Below are 23,697 nucleotides of genomic sequence, written 5' to 3'. Positions count from 1 at the left end.
ATTCGAAGTGGGCTGCTGTGGCGGCAGGTGGTCTGGGAGGCGCTTGGAGCCACCTGCTCATCTGCCACCTGCTCATCTCCTGTCCCCGGCTCCCAACTTCTGGAACATTCTTCTAAGGCACTGCAGAATATGGGTGAAGACCACCAAGCTGGAGGTCAGGGGGGCGGGACCACTGCTCTTGTGTGTAAGACAGGCCCAGCTGCGACATACCTTTCCTTTCCTTTGAGACTGTCATTTCTCCGTCTACCAACAGGTGCCAAACAGAAGGAGGCGGAAGCAGAATGACCACTGTGAGTGGAGAAGCCCTTAGAGAAGAACCTGAACCGAGATTTTGGGTCACGCTTTGCCTCATGAACACTGACCGTGACAGAAGACAGTCAAATGGCTGAGAATGTATATCAGGGTTTAGTGATGGGTATTTTTTCCAGTGATATTGAAACTGAGCTTAAGAAACAGAGTTTATGTGTTTGAAGATTCAGGCTTGCATTAAAAGACTGTTTTCAGACCTCTGTCTGAACAATTTCAAGTGCTGTATGTTATTAAAGTGCACTGTGTCCTGAAATTTTTCTTACTTTTCATTTCAAAGAATTCACTGGTCTGTAACAGGTAATATGACATAAGGCGAGTGCATGGCCTTTTCAGACCTAGTGCCTTATGTCAGAACACGCGTATGTCATCACTGCGGCCCATGGCGGCTGGAGCCACACGGTGCTGGGGCGTGAAAGTCTTTGGACCTTTACCAAATCAGTTTGTTTTCATTAGATTTGTCGAACAGTTGTAATTTGGATATAAATACTTTATAAAACTTTAATGACAGTTTTACGTTGAAGTGTCTGTTCTGAACTATAATGTAAACAAAACTGCTTTACAACAGCTTTATTTATTTCTACTTTCATGCGATTTTTTACACCTCGTGGTGGGGAGGCTTCACTGTACCCATTAAGAAACCATTGGTTGTTATTTTCAAATGGCAGATTTCTCATTTCGGTTTGGATCTGGAGAAGATAGGACTTCGGAAAGAGCCACGGCGAGGTTTTAAAGGCTGAAGTGTCGGAAAGCACGTGTGGAGGCCTGCGCGGCTAGACCGGAAACAGGCAGCGGTTGGAGGAAACAAAAGTGCCGGGAAGATGTCTATTTTTTTCTTGTGTATTGAAATGTAAAATCATGATGTTTGTATGACTGCTGACGCGATTGTTTTTGTAAATTTTATTGTGGCACATACAGTATTGTCATATGGTCGAAAAGAAACGCAGCGTTTCCTAGTGTAAGTGTCCTGAAAATGTCGACACTGTATATATATATGAGCATAGTTTGATTTTTTTGTTTTGGGGTTTTTTTTTTTTTGGCAGATTGGAAAATTAAAATAAATCTTATTATCGACTGCTTTGTTAAAGAAGTTCTTTAAAATGCCATGTCTTTGAGCACATACGAAAAATCTACACACAGCTTTCCCCTTAGCTGTCTCTCCCAAAATGAAGAACATGAATTCTCAAAGATTATCAGAAAGAAAAAGCCCTCATGACTTGATTCAGAAACGCTACCTCTCCATTATTAAGCACAATATATTTAATGAGAAACTGACGGGGAGATTCCACGTGCCGAGCCGTCACTTTGTTCATCTCCTCAGAGGCCAAATACGAGAGCAGATGTCTCTGTTTCCCTGTGGAAACAACTGTGATCGTGACTTAGGTCAATGGTAATATTTGGGAGAAAGGGGGAAAAGGCACAAAGGTCCTACGACATAGTTTTGGAAGCCAAAACCTCCGTTTTCAGTGCACCCCCGCTCTGCGGTGCACACGAGTGTGCACAGGCTGCACCACACGTGGGTGTGTGACGCACATATATTCAGCTTCGGAACGTAGTTCGGGACCCTTCACAGAGACGTGTTAACGCTGTCTCCTTCCACAGGCGCACCCCATCCAGCAGCCTCCGGCCGAAGGGGAGGGCATGGGGCTGTGCAAACGTCCCCGGCCCCGCACGAAAGCTCGGGATACACCTGCAAGGGTCAGCTCTGCGCCTCAGCCAGAGAGGCACAGCCACCTGCCCTCGGAAGGCTGTTGTCTTGGAGTTGTTTCCAGTAAGTGATAAAAGATCAGGTTCTGCTAAGTGTCCTCTCTGTGCCCTTCTAGAAAGAAGGAAGAGTGGCACTTGAGCCAGGTGAAGGAAGGATTCTAAGGGAAGAGCCTAGCTGACCGGAGAGAAAGCTGGCACCGTTGCTGGATAAGCCTCCTCTTCCCGGGGAGGCTCACTGGCACCTGCTGGGTCCGCCCTCAACCCCCACATAGCGGTGTGCCAGCACACCCCACGGGGGAGCCCACAGCCCCCAAAGGTTTGTGAACAAATGAGATGAATATGAAAGAGCGGATCAACACTAACCACATCTGTTCCAGAAAAGGAGGACATTCGTCCTGTTTTATGTTCTAATCTCTGTGAAAAACAACATTTATTGAACCAATGACACTCCTTAGATCCTCCTACAGAAACACTTGCATGAGCAGACAATCCTCCCAAACCACGAGTTCTCATCCAGGAGAGATGCTGGATCCTAGGGGACATGTGGCAAAATGCAGACATTTTTGGTTGTCACCACAGCAGGGGGGTGGGGGGGTACTACTGGCATCTGGGGGTCAGAGACCACAGACGCTACATAGGACGCCCCCCCCCAACACAGGTATCCAGCCCAAGATGCCAGGAAGGAAAGAGCCTAGACACAGCCCAAAACTTGTATAATGTGCCGCATATTCTACTTCCTTACCGAGTCTGTCCGTCTTTGGGGAGGGAAAACTCGGCAGGCAGCCTTTCTGGGAAGGGAGACATCAAAATACTCCACAGGTGGATTCCAGAGGATTTATTTCCAAAGCTCTTTCACCAAAAAGAGAATTTTGCTTCGAATCCTAGCACCCTTGGGAGAAGATCCCAACCCGTAGGGAGATACTGGCAAAGTGAGTTTCACTTACAGACACGTGGCCTGATTTTATTTCTCGGACTTAACATGCTGCACACAATTTCCCTTAGACATTGACCGAAGTGAGGGCACAGGAGGTATGAGCACCACCTGGCTCTCAGACGTATTGAAGATCCTGCCTACAGGGAAGTCGGAGAAAAGCCAGGTACCTAGCTCCTTCTAGAACCTTCCATGCTTGAATACTGCTGACCTCCACCTCCGAAGAACCTCACAGATGGGAATCTGAAGACTCGATGAAACGCTGCTCTGACTTCAGGTATGGGCTTCCCCCTGGAAAGCCCACATCGCAATCACCTGCTCCGGTTTGACACCAGAGCCTGGGGGACCTACATCTGTCTGGTAGGTTGGAGATGCGGGACAGGCCTCACAGCTGCCCGCACCTGCCGATGTCAGGAGCTTCGGGCCCTCTCCCTCCTGCTCTGGCAACCAGTCACCCCCACAACAGTCCCAGTGCTCCTTTGCCAGCCACCCCTCCTCCCGGGCCCGGGGAGAAGTGCTTCCACCCCCCTCCAGGTGCAGAGTCACTCCCTCGCAGCCCAGCGCACGTGCTTGGGAACAGGTCCCTGCCCTTCCCTCCCACCTCTTCCAAACTGTGCTGCAGACGCCTGGGAGTAACAAGAAATGGCCCGAAGCTACGCCCCAGGCTGCTTACGGCCACAGCCTCAGGTGTAAAGACCAAGGGCCCCTCAAACTGCTCCCCACCAGGCCTGACAACTTCCTGGCCAGCACAGACCCGAGGAGGGGGAGCAACATCCGCCCCCACCCCAGACCACCTGCAGCAGGTGCACAGCCGGTGCCCTCCTTTCTTTGGCTTCCTGAGCTGTGGTGTCACCTCCCTTCAGGCCGGAAGACCTCCCCACGGCCGGCCAGGGGAACAGGGAGAGGGTCACCCTCAGGAAACCTCGATCTCTATCGACAGCCCCCGCCCCCGAACTCCTGCCCAGCCAACGCCTCCACTAAAAGTCCCCCACGGGCGCCTCACGTGGGACTCGTCTTCGCACAGGAAGGGGTGATGCTGGCAACCTCTGTGAGCTTTTTCACCCTCCTCCTCTCCTTCCCGCCCCCTGAACAAACACCATGTAGTGGCAGCGTTTCTGACGGCCCCCCTGCACTCAGACTGATCAGCCCAACAAGCTGACCCTCCCAATTTACATTCATCATGGCCGTTAAGTTGCATTTTTAAAACCAAAACCCTCATCGTCTCAGGCGCTTGGGTGGCTCAGTGGTTAAGCGTCTGCCTTCGGCTCAGGTCAGAATCCCAGGGTTGTGGGATCAAGCCTCACATCGGGCTCTCTGCTCAGCTGGGAGTCTGCTTCTCCCTTTCACTCTCCCTCTGCCCTGACCCCCAGCTCCTGCTCTCATTCTCTCAATTAAATGAATAAAATCTTAAAAAAAAAAAACCCACAACCTCTCATACTCGTTTCACTGCTCAGAAACCACCACGGGCCCCACAGCGATGAAGACCAGGCCCCCGCCGCCCTCTCCCGCTGAGCCTCGCGCCCACGTGCTCCCTGCTCTTCTCAAGGCACCAGGCCTCCCTCGCCTGCCCACCGGCCTGAGCTGGTCCCATGTCCCTTCCCACCTGCAGACATTAAACTGCTCTCTCAAGGGCCAAATCAAAAGGTACCTGCGCCGTGAAGGCTCCCAGGACTGTCCCCAGCTCACAGACAGATGTCTCCCTCCTCCGACTACCACGAGCCACACTTCTGTTGGCCTGGTCCACCTGCCTCCTTCCTGGACAGCGGAGCGTGCGCTGGAGGCCCCCTGGCACCTGGGGACAAAGATGAGCTGCTCAGCCCTGCCCTGGAAACCAGGAAACTGTTGTAAAATCCCTCCCCTGGCCTGGCCTGGCTTTTCCCTCTGTACAGCTATCGAGATGGACAAGAATGTGTGCGCGTGCATCCTGTCACGGACTGTAAGGGCACTCCCTGAACGCGGGAGGAGCCGCCAATGTTAGTAGCAGCCGTTGTCCTTGCTGATGGTCACCCAAGTCCCTCAAGGACGGGAAGGGTACCCCACTCGTCTCCATGCTCTAACAATGGCTCATCTCTGAGCCTGACGGGTGCTTCACGAACATCCGTCCAACGTTTGAGGTGTGGTGGTGAAGGCCAGTACCTCCACTAGCACGGGGAGGGGGGTGGGTAGAGCCGATGACCTGCTCTAGGCGCGTGCAATTGTTCCCCTAAATTGCCCAGTTACTTGATAAAGGCAGAGAGGCGCCGCAGAATATGGAGCTCCTCTGTACATCCCGAGGCGGCCCTGTTCTCGGCCTTACACCTTAACATTTGACTTCCGACACAGGGATTGCAGGAGAGCATGCTGAAGGCAGGCTCCTGGGGGCATGCGCCCTGCTCCCTTTCTAACAAAAGGGCACTTCCTTCTTGGAGAAGGGGCGTGGAGGTCAGCAGACCCCCACGGCGCCTGCTGTCACAGGGGAGGGCCGCCCCATTGGCCGGGATGGCACAGCACGGAACAGCACAAGGGCCAAGCTCCCTTCCCCTGGGAGAAAGGGACAGCCACGGCTGCTCAGAGACAAAGATGAGCTGGCTTCAGGAGCTGGGAGTGGAAAAGCCCAGAGAGACGGCTGCACGGAGACAGCCCCTCATACCTCCAGCGATGTAGAGGACAGAATAAGCTCGCTCCTGACCCTCTTAAAATCCAGAAGCAGCCATTCATGATATTTGGAGAATTCCCAGGCTCTTTCTTTGCACCTTGTCTTCTTTTCAACAGCTGAAACAATTTCCAGAAACTTCCAAAAAAAAAAAAAAAATGCTGTGAGTGACAGGTGGGGAAGGAGTTGGCAGGTGGGGGTGGCGGGGGCGGGGGGGCAGGTGGTCTCTGGTTGGGGGATTTCCAGTAAATCAGCCTGGAATGACATCATCCCTGTTACTTTCCAGAACCACATCAAAGACAACAGTGGTTTAGTACTGATCAACTGGAATTCAAGGGCCACACCTGTGAACACGATAGATCTCAGCCCTTGGGAGCTTCATTCTAGCTCACAGGGTGAAAATTTGAAAGGCAGAGCCATGCTAAGGTTTTCGCTCCAGCTGTTTTCTCTCCCTGGAACAGCCACGACGGCCCCTGGCCCAGATTTCTGCCCAGCCACCTCCCTCACCGCTTTCAAGCCTTGCTGCGATCTCGCCTTCTGGATGAGGCCTGTTTTGACCACATTCTATTAATAACTGCCAGCGCCACAAATAACAACAATGCAAAGGAAAGGAAGGGGGAGGAGAAGCTACAAGCTAGTGAGCCAGCTTCCTGCCAGGCGCTCTCCGGGCCGGCGCCCAGGCTCGGGATCTGAGGCGGTCTGTGAGCGCCGACGCGGTAGCCGGGCCAGGCTGGGACCGCTTGGAATTCGCGAACTTTGGGACTCGATACAGGCCTCATGCCAAAGCCCACGCTCTTCATCCCAGTTCCAAACAGCTACTGTGGGTGGAATGTGTCCCCCCCAAAAGATGTACTGATATCTTCACCCCCAAAACCTGGGAATGTGGCCTTGCTTGGAAAGAGGGTCGTCGCGGATGTGATCAAGCTCAGCGAGGTCACACTGGACTAGGGCAGACCCTAACGCAGTGACTGAAGGTCAGGTGACGACACGGACAGACTGATGGGTGGGACAGAGCTGGGCACGAGGGAGATGACTGAAATGTTCCACAATAAAAAGCGGTTTTCAAAACTTGACAAAAATTGTTTACAAAAGTAAGCCATTTGCTTTCTTTTTAAAAGTAAGTTTCTCTTTGCCTAGACATATTAAAATTAAAACACACAAAAGAAAAGCTGTAACTGAGAATAAAAAAGCAGACCCATGGTTTCTCAGATGGCAACGGAGGTTCATTTTCTGATACCATGAAACCATTTGTTAGAAATAGGGCACACTCCTATTCTTAGCACATTGAGAGGAAAGTTGTCTTCAAAAGTTACCATATTATAGGTTTCAGACATCTTAACACAACACTTGGGGATGAATAATTAAGATTTGTTCATTATACTTGTGCACCTGATGGTTCTATTTATTATACTATAAATTAGTTGACCTAAATGTTATTTTTTGAAATAAGCTTTTTTAAGAACTGTAAACAGTTTTTAAAAGAGAGCAGCATGTACTTCTATTCTTTGCAAATTGCCTGGAGGAAGAATGCTCCCCACCTCTGTTGGCGAAACTAAGATGACAGTGAGAGCCAGCGGGAGCACAGCCTGCGGGGCAGAGAAGTGACAGACCGGCTTCCCCATCAGCCCCCACGCCTCCCCCAGAAGCTTCTTCTGGGACTTTGAACCCTCTTGCAGACCCACTGCCATTTTCAGGTGGCTGTCACTGAGTCAAAGAACACTGACCTGGGGGCAGCCCTGTTCCTCCAGCCACCATCAGCTCCCCATGGTCTCTTGCTCAAGTCCCCAGCAGTCCCTCACTGTCTGCCACCCTGGACCACCCTGCCTCCTCAACCAGCCTGAGTTCACTATCCATACCAGACACCGCCAATCCCCGCCCCTGTCCTTCTGAGAAAGCCCCGGCCCACCTGACTGCACCGGGCCCTGACCAACCCCTACCCTGCCCCCCTACACACACCCTGCATGGCCCTGGTCCAACCCCGCCCGCCCCGCCGTCCCTCCCACTAGGGCCCCGGCTGGCCCTCAGCTGTCAAGTCTTCATGTGCCTCGTTTTCCATCATCTACCATTAATTCATCTCCAAACGCTCTGCAAAAAACACTAGTCTCCTCACCCTGAGTTCAAAAACGTGAGGTAACCCATCTGTTCCCTTTTCCTTAGACATATCACTCATGGGCCTTGCCATCCTTCTGTGTCCATCTGGACCAATGACTTTTCTAGATCTGCTGCCCAGCCAGATGCTTATCAATTTCATTCTTTCCTAACACCAGCATTTTACTTTGTTAATAATATTTAATTCTGGAGGCGCCTGGGTGGCTCAGTTGGTTAAGCGTCTGCCTTCGGCTGGGGTCATGATCTGGCTGGGCTCGAGCCCCTTGGCCAGAGCAGGCAGCCTGCTTCTCCCTTTTCCTATGCCACTCCCCCTGCTTCTGCTCTGTCAAATAGATAAATAAAATCTTTAAAAAAAAAATACTTCTGTTTTCTTTATCTTTCACTTCAGCTCTTTATTTTTCCATCCTTCTGCTTTCCTTAAGTTTATTATATTCTAACTTCTTAAATGGGTCACTAAGCTAAGTAATGTTCAGCCTTTTTTTTGTTGTTTTAATGTAAGCATTTAAGCTTAACTTTTTCCCTTTTATGGCATCCCATATGCTTTTATTTGTGGCATTTTTATTATCAGTTTAAATGGTTTCTAATTTCCTTTATGATTTCTTTTGACTCATGAATTATGCAGAAGTATATCTCCTACTTTCCAAATGGATGAGGTTTTCTATATGTTGTTATTGATTTCTAGCTTGATTGCATTGTGGTCAGAGAATGTGGTCGACAGAAGTTCTTGGAAATAGGTTGAGGCTTGCTTTATGACCCTCTCTGCATGGTCAGTGTTCATAAGTGGGTTATACATGTCTGCACAGAAGGCGCATTTCTTTTCATTTGTTGAGAGCCATGTGGTACAGGTGGTCAGAGAAGAACTTGGTTAATTCTGCCGTCCAAATCTTTTTTGTCCTTACTGATTGTTAAGAACGACTTCACCTATCAACTACTAAAAGGTGTTAAAATGTCCTACAGGATTTCATTTTCTCCTTGCAATTCTGCCAAGTTTTGTTTCATATATTTTGCATAAACAGAATGTTATTGCTTACATAAAAGTTCAGAACTGTAACATGTTTCCAGTGAATGAAACCTTTCATCATTATTTAAAGACTCTCTGACCACAGTAACGGTTCTTTTTTTTTTTTTTTTAAGATTTTATTTATTTATTTGACACAGAGAGAGGGATCACAAGTAGGCAGAGAGGCAAGGCAGAGGGAGAGGGAGAAACAGGCTCCCTGCCAAGCAGGGAGCCCTACGTGGGGCTCGACCCAGGACCCTGAGGCGATGCCCTGAGCTGAAGGCAGAGGCTTAACCCTCTGAGCCACCCAGGTGCCACCAGTTCTGCTTTAAAACCTATTTTACTTTATATCAATGCAGCTTCACGGGGTTTCTTCTGGCTGATAATTGGTTTCTCCTTTTCCCAATTTTACTTTCAATTTTTCCATATAGTTTCATGAGTTCTTACATAAACCAGGGGGACTTAAAACCTTGCATATTACAAATCAGCAGGCTCGGCTCTAAGCCAGGAGGGCAAGAGGAAAGGGAGTGCCCACCCTTAAAGAGAGAGCACCACTAACAACTCAGGAGATACTCCAGGAGGCAGCAATTAGGAAAAATGCCTGGGGCATACCAGAGGGAGCATTGCTCCGGATCACTGGGGGATCTCCTCCAGGAACAGAGGAGCTGGCTGGCACCACTTCCCTCCCCCGCACCCCCAACACAAACACAGGACCACCTACGGGAACAAGCATGGCACTAACACTTGCTACCTTACTGGCTGATAGCACAGCCCAGACCACCTCCAACCCCTATCTTCCACCCCCCACCTCCATGCTGTGGCAGATCTTCCCCCTTCAGCCAGGACCTCCTCAGTCCTGGTGCTCTGGGTCCCCTCCCTTAGAAGACCAGCGGCTGGCAAAACTTGATAACAGTGCACCTCCTCCACCCCCACTTGCTTTGCTGGGCCATCCCCTCCAAGCCAGCTGGCCTCCGTTCTGCTGGTGACAGGTCCCCTCTTGCAGAAAGCCTACACGCAAACCTCGCAGACACTGCGCATCTCACCCTGTGAATGTTGCAGATCCACCCCCTCGAATATGCTCTGGGCCAGAGCCCCTCCAAAGCAGTACCACAAGACTGGCAGTAAGCAGCTCTGACAGAGGACAGCACCACTCCAAAGGACCCCTGCCCTGGGGAGAGAGAAAGATAACCACACACACACCATTCAGACTGCAGGGCCCCAGCAGTGGCCTGGGGGCAGATAGCTGGTCTGACTACAGGCCCCAAACACCAAGGAAAGCTTCTGAGGGGACAACACAGGAAAAGCATCCTGCATTTCGGTGCTATTGTATCTTGCAAACAACTGGTATGACTCAACTCAAACCTCAGGCGGGCCCCAGAGTGGCCCATTTACACCACATGGACAAAACACTGCCCACAACAGGCAAAGTGAGCCACTGCAGATGACTAGACTAAGGGAAAAAGCAGCTCAGTCACAAAAGCAGGGTACACACAGCACATACTGGAGACACCCCTGAAGAACCAGGTTCTGGTGAACAGGAGACACTACACTACAGGACACAACAGAACTTCTTCAGAAAGCTACTGCTTTCAAGTGCAAAAGACATAGCTGATATAAACATTCACAGAGTTAGATAAAATAAGGAATATGTCCCAAATGAAAGAACAGGACAAAATCACAGCAAGAAATCTAAGTGAAATGGAAATAAGGAATATGTCTGATAGAGAATTTAAAATAATGATCTTAAAGACTTGACTTGAAAAAAAAGAGTGGAGGACCTCAGTAAGGCCCTCACAAAAAGAACCAATCAGAGATAAAGAACACAAGAAATAAATTAAAAATACACTAGATGGAATAAATAGGAGACTAGAGGAAGCAAAAGAAAAAATCAGTGACCTGAAGGACAGAGTAATGGAAAACAATCTGAGCAGGTGAGAGAGAAAAAAGTTATGCAAAATGAAAATAGACTTAGGGAACTCAGCAGCACCATCAGGCATAACAACATTCACATTATGGATATCCCAGAGGAGAAAAGAGAGGTAAGAGGGAAGAAATTTTATTTGAGGAAATAATAGCTGAAAACTCAAATCTGAGGAAGGAAACAGTAATCTATATCCAAGAGGCAAAGAGATCCCCCAGAGAAATCAACCCAAGCTGGTCCACACCAAGACACACAGAAATTAAAATGGCAAAAAGTACTGATAAAGAGAAATGTTTAAAAGCACCAAGAGAAAAGAAAGCAGTTATATACAAGGGAAACCCCATAAGGCTATCAGCTGATTTTTCAGCAGAAACTTTTCAGGCCAGAAAAAAGTGGGATGCTATATTCAACATAATGAAAGAAAAAATCTCCAGCCAAGAATATTTTATTCCAGCAAAGTTGGAAGACAGATAAAGAAGGAATAGAAGGAGAGATAAGGAGTTTCCCTGACAAAAGTTAAAAAAATTCAGGACTACTGTATCAGCCCTACAAGAACTATTAAAGGGGATTCTCTGAGTGGAAAAGAAAGACCATAACTAAAAGTAAATAAAGCAGGAAGCACAAAAGCAGTAAAAATAAGTATATCTGTAAAAATCAGTCAAGGGACTCGCCAAATTAAAGGATGTAAACTATGACACCATAAACCTAAAATGTGGGAGGACAGGAGTAAGAATGCATTCATGCCTGAACAACTATCAGCTTAATACACACGGCTATATGCAGAAAATATTATGTACATACCTAATGATAACACAAACCAAAAAGTAGCAATAAATATGCAAAAAAAAACAAAAAGAAAGAATCCAAGTATATTATTCAAGAAAGCCAACTAATCATGAGAGAAAAGAGCAAGGAAAAAAAGGAACAGAGAACTATTGAAATAACCATAAGACAAACAAAAAACAAAACAAAAACCCCAAACAGAAAACCTACAACCATAAGACAAGTACCAAAATGGCAATAAATGCATCTCTATCAGTAATTACTTTGAATGTAACTGTACTAACACTCTAACCAAAAGACATAAAGTGACAAAATAGATTTAGAGAAAAAAAACAAAACACAAGACCCATCTACATGTTGCCTCCAAAAGACTCATTTCAAACCTAAAAATACATGCAAACTGAAAGTGAGGGATGGAGAAGCATTTATCATGTACAGAGATGTGAAAAAGAAAGCCAGGATAGCAATACTTATATTAAAATAAACTTTTAAACGAAGACTGAAACAAAAGACAAAGGATACTATATAATCATAAAGAAAACAATCAACAAAATGCTAGAACAGTCATAAATATTTATACACCTAACATGGGAGAACCAAATATATAAATCAGTTACTAACAAACATAAGAAAGTAATCAATAGTAATACAATAGTAACAGAGGATTTTAACTCCTCACTTACATCAACAAATTACCAAAATGGAAGATCAACAAGGAAAGAGTCACTTTAAATGACACATTGGACCAGATGGATTTAGCAGACATATTCAGAGCATTGCATCCTAAAACAACAGAACACACATTCTTTTCAAGTACACCATGGAACATTCTCCAGAACACACCACATACTGGGTCACAAAACAAGTCCCAAGAAATTCAGAAAGACTGAAGTCACCATGCATCTTCTCTGACCACAATGCTATTGAACTAGAAACCAACCACAAGAAAAAAATCTAGAAAGAGCACAAATACACAGAGGTTAATTAACATGCTACTAAACAATAAATGGATCAACCAAGAAATCAGAGGAAATAAAAAAAATATATGAAGGCATGAAGACATAACAGCCCAAAATCTTTGGGATGCAGTAAAATTTTACAGCAACAGGCCCTACCTCAAGAAGAAAAATCTCAAATAAACAACCTAATCTTATACCTAAATAAGCTAGAAAAAGAAGAAAAATAAAACCCAAAACCAATAAGAGGAAGGAAACAATAAAGATGGGATCAGAAATAAACAAAATAGAAACTAAAAAACAATAAAACAGATCAATGAAACCAGGAACTGGTTTCTGAAAAAATCAACAACATTGATAAATCTTTAGCCAGGAGAGGAGGAGGAGGAATAGGAGGAGGAGAAGGAGAAGACGATGATGACGACAATGATGACAAAGACAAGGAAAGAGAACTCAAACAAAATCAGAAATGAAAGAGGAGAAATAACAACCAACACCTGACAAATATAAAAGATTATAAGAGAATATTATGAAAAGTTATATGCTAACAAATTGGACAACCAGAACAAATGGAAAAATTCCTAGAAACATATGACCTCCCAAAATTGAATCAAGAAGAAACAGAAAATTTCAACAGGTCAGCAATGAACTTGAATCAGTAATCTAAAAACTCCCAAAAAAAAAAAAGAAAAGAAAAAATCCAGCACCAAACTGCTTCACAGGTGAATTCTACAAAATACTTTTTTAAAATATTTTATTTATTTATTTGACAAAGAACAAGAGATCACTAGTAGGCAGAGAGGCAGGCAGAGATAGAGAGGGAAGCAGGCTCCCCGCTGAGCAGAGAGCCTGATGCAGGGCTTGATCCCAGGACCCTGAAATCATGACCTGAGCCGAACCGAAGGCAGAGGATTAGCCCACTGAGCCACCCAGGGGCCCTGAATTCTACCAAATATTTAAAGAAGAATTAATACCTATTCTTCTCAAACTATTCCAAAAAATAGAAGATGAAGAAAAACTTCCAAATTCCTTCTGTAGGCAAGTATCACTCTGATACCAAAATCAGATAAAGACACTATCAAAAAAAGAGAACTACAAGCCAATATCTCTGATGAACATACATGCAAAAATCTTCAACAAAATAATAGCAAATCAAATCCAATAATACATTTTAAAAAATCATTCACCACAATCAAGTGGACTTTATTCCCAAGATACAAGGGTGGTTCAATATTTTCAAATTAATCAATGTGATACATCACATCAATGAGAGAAAGGATAAAAACCACATGGTTGTTTCAATAGGTGCAGGAAAAGAGCTTGACAAAGTACGACATCCAGTCATGATAAAAACCCTCAACAAAGTAGGTTTAGAGGGAACATACCTCAACATAATAAAAGCTACCTATGAAAAACACATAGCTAACATCATATCAATGGTGAAAAACTTAAAGCTTTCCCCCTAAGATCAAGAACAAGACAAGCATGTCCCCTCCCACCACTTTTATCCAACACAGTACCCGAAGGCCTAGCCACACCTATCAGACAAGAAAAAGGACTAAAATGCACCCAAACTGGTAAGGAAGAAGTAAAAACTTCACTATTTGCAGATGACATGATACTATATATAGAAAACCCTAAAGACCTCAGAAAACCTAGCAGAACTGATTAATGAATTCAGTAAGATCACAGGATACAGAAATCTGTTGCATTTCTATATGTTAATAATGAAGCAGAAGAAAGAGAAATTAAGAAAATGATCCCATTTACAATTGTACCCAAAAAATTAATAATAAAATATCTAGGAATCAACTTAAAGGATGTGAAGCTCTGAACTACAAACTACTCTGAAAACTATAAAATACTGATGAAAGAAACTAAGGACAACACAAATGGAAAGATATTCCACAGTCATGAATCAGAAGAACAAACATTGTTAAAATTCCATACTACCCAAAGCAATCTACAAATTTGATGCAATCCTTATCAAAATACCAACAGCATTTTTCACAAGCAATCCTAAAATGTGTATGGAAACACAAGACTCCAAATAGCCAAAGCAATCTTGAAAAAGAAAAACAAATCTGGAGGTATCCCAATTCCAGCTTTCAAGTTATACTGCAAAGCTGTAGTGATCAAAGCAACATGGTTCTGGCAAAAAAAAAAAAAAAAAAAGACCTAGATCAATGGAAGAACAGAAAACTCAGAAATTAACCCACAAGAGAAAAGTGACCACTTTATGGAAGATAGAACATGTGGAGAAGTGAAACCAAGGCATCATACAGGAAGGGAGACCGCAGGGGGAGGGGCTGGCTCCCAGCAAGCCGCGGAGCAGCCGAGCACGGAATGGGAACTTCTAGAAGTGCACTCCACTGACAGCTGTCGCTCCAGAGGCTAAGCGGGGCGTGGAGCCCTCGCAGGGACAGTGTGGTCTCAGGTCCTGTGGGGTCACAGAAAGCCCGCGGATATCTGAGTGTGGCAGAGCCCCCAGGTATTGGAGCAGGGAAGCCGGCTCCAGAGACAGAGCCCAGGAGTGCGCTCTCAGCTCGGGGCTACCGTAAACCGTGATCCAAGGCACAGTCGGGCCACTGCTCTTCCGCAGGGACCCACAAGTGGCAGATCCGGGGAGACACCTTCCTGCCTGGGAGGAGCGGTGCGGGAGTGGGCAGAAGGAATCTTCGGGAGCGCAAGACTCCAAACGGGGCCGTGCGCCAGAGATAGAAACGCTGATCACAGGCCGGGAGAGCTTGAAGTGTGGCTGGAGATCAGAGACAAGGGAGGGACTGAATGCTTTTCTCTGAGGGTGCATTAAGGAGAGGAGCCCTGAGCTCTCCTTTCCTACGTCGCCAGAGCCTGGGCGGCGGCCATCTCCATTCCCGTCCTCCAAAGTGGTTCGAAAGCGCTCAGGGAACAAAAGCTCCGGAGAGCGAACCGAGCAGATTGCTCAGCCCGGACCCTGGCAAGGCGGTGCAGTTCCGCCTCAGGCAAAGACATTTGAGAATCACCGCAACAGTCCCCTCCTCAAGAAAATGAACAAAGGGGCACCTGGGTGGCTCAATGGGTTAAGCCTCTGCTTTCAGCTCAGATCATGATCTCAGGGTCCTGGGATCGAGCCCCACATCAGGCTCTCTGCTCAGCACGGAGCCTGCTTCCCTCCTCTCTCTCTGCCTGCCTCTCTTCCCACTTGTGATCTCTCTCTCTGTCAAATAAATAAATAAAATCTTCAAAAAAAAAGGGGGGGGGGATGAACAAGAACATCCTGCCAAGACCAAGGTCACCTATCAATGAGAAGCGAAAACATCAGAACTATGGGAATACAGGGCACGGAATTCATGGGCTTTTTCCTGTGATTCTTTAGCCTTCAAAGTTAAATTTTTTTAATTTTATTTTTTTCTCATTCTATTTTTTTTCAATTTTCCTCTTTCTTATTTTAATTTTTTTAACTATTTTATATTATCAATATCTTCTTAAAAATCTTTTTAAATTTTCATTGTTATAGCCCCTTCATTGTACTGAATGAATTGTATACATATATATACATTGTATACATATAGGTTTTTCTTTCCTTAAAATCTTGGGATACAGTTTCTTCTAACAGATCAATATATACCCTAAATCTAGCACACGGCTTTGTTCTAGTGTCCAGCCTGATCACATGCTTCCCTTTTTTTTTCTTCTTCAATCAACTTCTCACCAATTACTTTTTTCTTTTTTTAAGCTTTTATTTATTTGTTTATTTGTCAGAGAGAGAGAGAGAGCACACAAGCAGGCAGAGAGGCAGGCAGAGGCAGAGAGAGAAGCAGGATCTCCACCAACCAAGGAGCCGGATGTGGGACTCGATACCAGGCCCCTGGGATCATGACCTGAACTGAAGGCAGCAGCCTAACCCACTAAGCCACCCAGGCATCCTGTTCCTTTTTTTCTTTTTAAGATCAATTCCTTTTTTAGAATCGTTTTTAATTTTCATCTTTACAGTCATATTCCATCCCTGCATCATGTTTAACCTTATTTTGTATACATATATAGCTTTTTCTTTCTTTAGAAATTTTGGGAGGCAGTTTCTTCTAACAGATCAAAATACACCCAAAATCAAGTGTATGGCACTATTCTATTCACCACTCTAATATATATACACATGTGTGTATACACATACACATATACATACATACACATATACACACACATTTTTTTTTCCTCTTCTCCCCCCCTCCCCATCCCAATTTCAGGTCTCTTCTGATTTGGTTAGTCTATATTTTTCTAGGGTTGTTGCTACTCTTTTAGTATTTTGTTCTCTCATTCATCTATTCTTATCTGGGTAAAATGACAAGGTGGAAAAACTCACCTCAAGAAAAAGAACAAGAGGCAGTACCAATGGCTAGGAACCTAATCAATGAGGACGTCAATAAGATGTCAGATATAGAATTCAGAATGGTGATTATCAAGGTTCTAGATGGGCTCAAAAAAAAAAAAAGCATGGAAGATACTAGAGAATCCCTTTCCATAGAAATAAAATCCCTTTCTGGAGAAATAAAAGAACTAAAATCTAACCAAAGTGAAATTTAAAAAGCTACTAATGAGGTGTAATAAAAAATGGAGGCTCCTTCTGCTAGGATAAATGAGGCAGAAGAGAGAATTAGTGACATAGAAGACCAAATGATGGAGAATAAAGAACCTGACAAAAAGAGAGTTAAACAACTACTGGCCCACAAGGGGAGAATTCAAGAGATAAGTGATACCATAAGATGAAATAATATTAAAATAATTGGGAACCCAGAAGAAGAAAGAGAAGGGCAGAAAATATTGGAGCAAATTATAGCAGAGAATTTCTCTAATTTGGCGAAGGGAACAAGCATCAAAATCCAGGAGGCACAGAGAACTCCCTCAAAATCAATAAAAATAGGTCAACATCTGGTCATCTAATAGTAAAACTTACAAGTCTCAGTGATAAAGAGAAAATCCTGAAAACAGCTCAGGACAAGAGTTCTGTAACACACAACAATAGAAATAATAGACTGGCAGCAGACCCATCCACAGAGACCTGGCAAGCAAGAAAGGAAAGCATGATATATTCAGAGCACTGAACGAGAAAAATATGCAGACAAGAATACTATATCCAGGTGGCTGTCATTGAAAATAGAAGGAGAGACAGGCACCTGGATGGTTCAGTGAGTTAAAGCCTCTGCCTTCGGCTCAGGTTGTGATCTGTGGGTCCTGGGATCAAGACCCACATCAGGTTCTCTGCTCGGCAGGGAGTATGCTTCTCCCTCTCTCTCTGCCTGTCTCTCTGCCTACTTGTGATCTCTGTCTGTCAAATAAATAAATAAAATCTTTAAAAAAAAAGGTAAAAAGAAACGGGTTAAATATATTGAAAAAAAAAAAAAAAAAAGAGGGGCGCCTGGGTGGTTCAGTGGGTTAAGCTGCTGCCTTCGGCTCAGGTCATGATCTCAGGGTCCTGGGATCGAGTCCCGCATCGGGCTCTCTGCTCAGCAGGGAGCCTGCTTCCCTCTCTCTCTCTCTGCCTGCCTCTCTGTCTACTTGTGATCTCTGTCTGTCAAATAAACAAATAAAATCTTAAAAAAAAAAAAAAGAAGAAGAAAGAAAAGAAAATAGAAGGAGAGATAAAAAGCTTCCAGGACAAAAACTAAAAGAATTTGCAAGCACCAAACCAGCCCTACAGGAAATATTGAAAGGGGTCCTCTAAGCAAAGAGAGAGCCTAAAAGTAACAAACCAGAAAGAACAGAGACAATATACAGTAACAGTCACCTTCAGGCAATAAAATGACACTAAATTCATATATTTCAATAGTTACCCTGAATACAAATGGACTAAATGCCCCAATCAAAAGACACAGGGTATCAGAATGGATTTAAAAATAAAAAAGACCATCGATATGCTGTCTATAAGAAACTCATTTTAGATCCAAAGACACCTCCAGATTTAAAGTGAGGGAGTGGAAAACAATTTACCATACTAACGGGCATGAAAAGAAAGCTGGGGTGGCAATCCTTATATCAGATAAATTAGATTTTAAGCCAAAAACTATAATAAGAAGATGAGGAAGGAGACTATATCATACTTAAAGGGTCTGTCCAGCAAAAAGTTCTAACAATTTTAAATATCTATGCCCCTGGTCTCAGGGTCCTGGGATTGAGGCCCGTATAGGGCTCTCTGCTCTGCGGGAAGGCTGCTTCCCCATATTTCCCTGCCTGCCTCTCTCCCTACTTGTGATTTCTCTCTCTCTGTCAAATAAATAAATAAATCTTTTTTAAAAAAATAAAATAAAATTTTTTAAATTAAAATATTTAAAAATGTTTTAAATAAAAATATTTTTAAAATAAATATTTAAAATAAATAAATAAATGGGTGGCTCAGTGGGATAAAGCTTCTGCCTTCAGCTCAGGTCAGATCCCAGGCTCCTTGGGATTAAGCCCCACATCGGCTTTCTGCTCCGCAGGGAGTCTGCTTTCTCCTCTCTCTCTCTGCCTGCCTCTCTGCCTACTTGTGATCTCTGTCTGTCAAATAAATAAATAAAATCTTTTTTAAAATTTTTAAAAAATAAATAAATATGCCCCTAACATGGGAGCAGCCAATTATATAAACCAATTAACAAAATCAAAGAAACACATCAACAATAATACAATAATAGCAGGGGACTTTAACACTCCCCCTCACTGAAATGGACAGATCATCTAAGCAAAAGATCAACAAGAAAATAAGGCTCTAATGACATATTGGTCCAGATGGACATCACCAATATATTCAGAACATTTCATCCCAAAGCAACAGAATAAACATTCTTCTCTAGTGCACATGAAAAAATTCTCCAGAGTAGATCACATCCTGGGTCACAAATCAGGTCTCAACCAGTACCAAAAGATTGGGATCATTCCCTGCATATTTTCAGACCACAGTGCTTTGAAGCTAGAACTCAGCCACAAGAAGAAAGTTGGAAAGAACTCAAATACAGGGAGGTCAAAGAGCATCAAGTAAAGAATGAATAGGTCAACCAGGAAATTAAAGAAGAATTTTTAAAAATTCTTGGAGACAAATGAAAATGAAAGCACAACTGTTAAAAATCTTTGGGACACAGCAAAGGTGGTCCTGAGAGGAAACTATATAGCAATACAAGCCTTTCTCAAGAAACAAGAAACGTCTCAAGCACACAACTGAACCCTACACGTAAAGGAGCTGGAGAAAGAACAGCAATGAAAGCCTAAACCCAGCAGGAGAAGAGAAACAATAAATATCAGAGCAGAAATCAATGAAACAGAAACCAAAAGAACAGTAGAACAAATCAAGGAAACTAGGAGCTGGTTCTTTGAAAGAATTAATAAGATTGATAAACCCCTAGCCAGACTTATCAAAGAGAAAGGACCCAAATTAATAAAATCATGAATAAAAGAGGAGAGATCACAACCAACACCAAAGAAATACAATTATAAGAACATACTATGAGCAACTATACACCAGCAAACTTGACAATCTGAAAGAAATGGATGCATTCCTAGAGATGTATAAACTACCAAAACTGAACCACGAAGAAATAGAAAACCTGAAGAGACCCATAATCAGTAAGGAGATTGAAGCAGTCATCAAAAATCTCCCAACAAACAAGAGCCCAGGGCCAGATGGCTTTCCAGGGAGTTCCACAAAATATTTAAAGAATTAATACCTATTCTCCTGAAACTGTTTCAAAAAATAGAAATGGAAGGAAAACCTCCAAACACATTTTATGAGGCGAGCCTTACCTTGATCCCAAAACCAGACAAAGACCCTATCAAAAAGGAGAATTACAGACCAATATCCTTGATGAACATGGATGTGAAAATTCTCTCCAAGATACTAGCCAATAGGATCCAACAGTATATTAAAAGGATTATTCACCACGACCAAGTAGGATTTATGCCTGGGTTGCAAGGTTGGTTCAAAATCTGCAAATCAATCAATCAATGTTATACAATACATTAATAAAAGAAAGAAGAAGAACCATATGATACTCTCAATAGATGCTGAAAAAGCATTTGACAAAGTACAGCATCCTTTCCTGATCAAAACTCTTCACTGCTGGGATAGAGGGCACATAACTCCATATCATAAAAGCCATCTATGAAAAATCCACAGCAAAAATCATTCTCAATGGGGAAAAACTGAGAGCTTTTCCCCTAAAGTCAGGAAAATGGCAGGGCTGTCCACTATCACCACTGCCATTCAACATAGTCCTAGAAGTCCTAGCCTCAGCAATCAGAAAACAAAAAGAAATAAAAGGCATCTGAATTGGCAAAGAAGAAGTCAAACTCTCAGTCTTTGTAGATGATATGATACTTTATGTGGAAAACTCAGAACACTCTACCCTAAAACTGCTAGAACTCATAAAGGAATTTAGTAAAGTGTCAGGATATAAAATCAATGCACAGATATCAGTTGCATTTCTATACACCAACAGCAAGACAGAAGAAAGAGAAATTAAGGAGTTCATCCCATTTACAATTGCACCCGAAACCATAAGATACCTAGGAATAAACCTAGCCAAAGAGGCAAAGAATCTGTGCTCAGAAAACTATAAAGTACTTATGAAAGAAATTGGGGAAGGCATAAAGAAATGGAAAAATGTCCCATGCTCATGGATCAGAAGAATATTGTGAAAATATCTATGCTACCTAAAGCAATCTACATATTTAATGCAATCCCTATCAAAATACCATCATTTTTTTTCAAAGAAAGGGAACAAATAATTCTAAAATTTATATGGAACCAGAAAAGACCCCATGTAGTCAGAGGAATGTTGAAAAAGAGAACCAAAGTTGGTGGCATCACAATTCCAGACTTCAAGCTCTATTACAAAGGTGTAATCATCAAGGCAGTATGGTACTGGCACAAAAACACACAGATCAATGGAACAGAATAGAGAGCCCAGAAATGGACTCTCAACTCTATGGTCAGCTACTATTCGACAAAGAAGAAAAGAATGTCCAGTGGAAAAAATATAGTCTCTTCAACAAATGGTGTTGGGAAAAATTGGACAGCCACATGCAGAAGAATAAAACTGGACCACTTCCTTACACCACACACAAAAATAGACTTTAAATGGATGAAAGACCTCAATGTGAGACAGGAATTCATCAAAATCCTTGAGGAGAATGCAGGCAGCAACCTCTCTGACCACAGCTGCAGCAACTTCTTCCTAGGAACATCACCAAAGGCAAGGGAAGCAAGGGCAAAAATGAACTATTGGAACTTCATCAAGATCAAAAGCTTTTGCACAGCAAAGGAAACAGTCAACAAAACCAAAAGACAACTGACAGAATGGGAGAAGATATTCACAAATGACATATCAGATAAAGGGCTAGTATCCAAAATCTATAAAGAACTTATCAAACTCAACACCCCCCCAAAAAACAAATAATCCTATCAAGAAATGGGCAAAAGACATGAATAGACATTTTTGCAAAGAAGACATCCAAATGGTCAAGAGACACATGAAAAAGTGCTCAACATCACTCAGCATCATGGAAATACAAATCAAAACCACAGTGAGATACCACCTCACACCAGTCAGAATAACTAAAATTAGCAAGTCAGGAAATGACAGATGTTGGCAAGGGTGAGGAGAAAGGGGAACCCTCCTACACTGTTGGTGAAAATGCAAGCTTGTGCAGTCACTCTGGAAAAACAATATGGTGGTTCCTCAGAAAGTTGAAAATAGAGCTACCCTAAGACCCAGCAATTGCACTACTGGGTATTTACCCCAAAGATACAAATGTAGTGATCCGAAAGGACACATGCACCCAAATGCTTACAGCACCAATGTCCACAATAGATAAACTATGGAAAGAACCTAGATGTCCATCAACAGATGAATGGATAAAGAAGATGTGATATATATATTCACACACACATATATATATATGTATTATATATATATAGATATATATATCTACATATACTTATATATGTAGATACATATATATCATATGTAGTTATATATGTATGTGTGTATGTATATATACATATATATGTATATATATAGATAAATGTGTGTATATATATACATACACACACATAGACACAATGGAATACTATGCAGCCATCAAAAACATGAAATCTTCCCATTTGCATCGATGTGGATGGAACTAGAAGGTATTACACTAAGCAAAATAAGTCAATCAGAGAAAGACAATAATCATAAGGTCTCTCCGATAGGAGGAATTTGAGAAGCAGGGCAGGGGGTCATGAGGGATAGGGGAAAATGAAACAAGATGAGATTGGGAGAGACAAAGCATAAGAGACTCTTAATCTCAGGAAACAAACTGAGGGTTGCTGGGGGGTGGGAGAGAGGGATAGGGTGGCTGAGTTATGGACATTGGGGAGGGTATGTGCTATGGTGAGTGCTGTGAAATGTGTAAGCCTGATGATTCACAGACCTGTACCCCTGAAGCAAACAATACATTATATGTTAATAAAAAAAAAAGAAAGAAACCCACAATTATATTTTCAAATAATCTTCAACCAAGGGGGAAAGAATATGCAACAGAGAAAAGACAATTTCTTCAATAAATAATGTTAGGAGAATTGGACAGCTATATACAAAAGAATGAAACTAGACCATTTTCTTACACCATACACAAAAATAAACTCAAAAGGTGTTAAGGACCTAAATGTGAGACCTGAAACCATAAAAATCCTAGAAGACAGTACAGGGAGCAATTTCTCTGATATCAGCCATAGCAGCATCTTTCTAGATATGTCCCTGAAGCAAGGGAAGCAAAAGCAAAAACAAACTATTGAACTATATCAAAATAAAAAGCGTCTGCACAGCAAAGGAAAGAATCAACAAAACTAAAAGACAACCTACTGAATGGGAGAAGATATTTGTAAATGATGATCTCATATAGGGTTAGTATCTGAACTATATGAAGAACATATACAACTAAATAGAAAAACAATGAATAACCCTTTTTAAAAAGATTTTATTTATTTATTTGACAGACAAAGATCATAAGCAGGCAAAGAGGCAGGTGGAGAGAGAGGAAGGGAAGCAGGCTCCGTGCCGAGCAGAGAGCCCGATGCAGGGCTCGATCTCAGGAGCTTGGGATCATGACCTGAGCCGAAGGCAGAGGCTTCAACCCACTGAGTCACCCAGGCACCCCTAAATAACACCTTTTAAAAACCAGCAGAAGACATGAACAGGAATTTCTCCAAAGAAGACACCCAGATGACCAACAGACACATGAACAGATACTCAACATCACTCATCATCAGGGAAATGCAAATCAAAACTACAATGAGCTATCACCTCACAGCTGTTGGAATGGCTAAAATCAAAAACACAAAAAACAAGTGTTGGTGAGGAT

General features: G+C 43.3%; 1 protein-coding gene across 5 annotated transcripts in view; it reads left to right on the top strand.

Moving 5' to 3' along the window:
- PRKAG2 (protein kinase AMP-activated non-catalytic subunit gamma 2) overlaps positions 1–811 on the top strand; it is a 243,714-nt gene extending 242,903 nt beyond the window's left edge. For all 5 annotated transcript variants that reach the window (XM_044246872.1, XM_044246871.1, XM_044246875.1 and 2 more), the window contains one exon: positions 254–811. In XM_044246872.1, coding sequence (XP_044102807.1) covers positions 254–285 — 32 coding nt within the window. In that variant the 3' untranslated portion in view covers positions 286–811. The remainder of the gene's footprint in view (positions 1–253) is intronic.
- The last annotated feature ends 22,886 nt before the right edge of the window (positions 812–23,697 follow it).

Source organism: Neovison vison, chromosome 4 (genome assembly GCF_020171115.1).
Source record: "Neovison vison isolate M4711 chromosome 4, ASM_NN_V1, whole genome shotgun sequence".
Taxonomy (NCBI): Eukaryota; Metazoa; Chordata; class Mammalia; order Carnivora; family Mustelidae; genus Neogale; species Neogale vison.
This window is presented reverse-complemented; position numbering and strand designations above follow the sequence as displayed.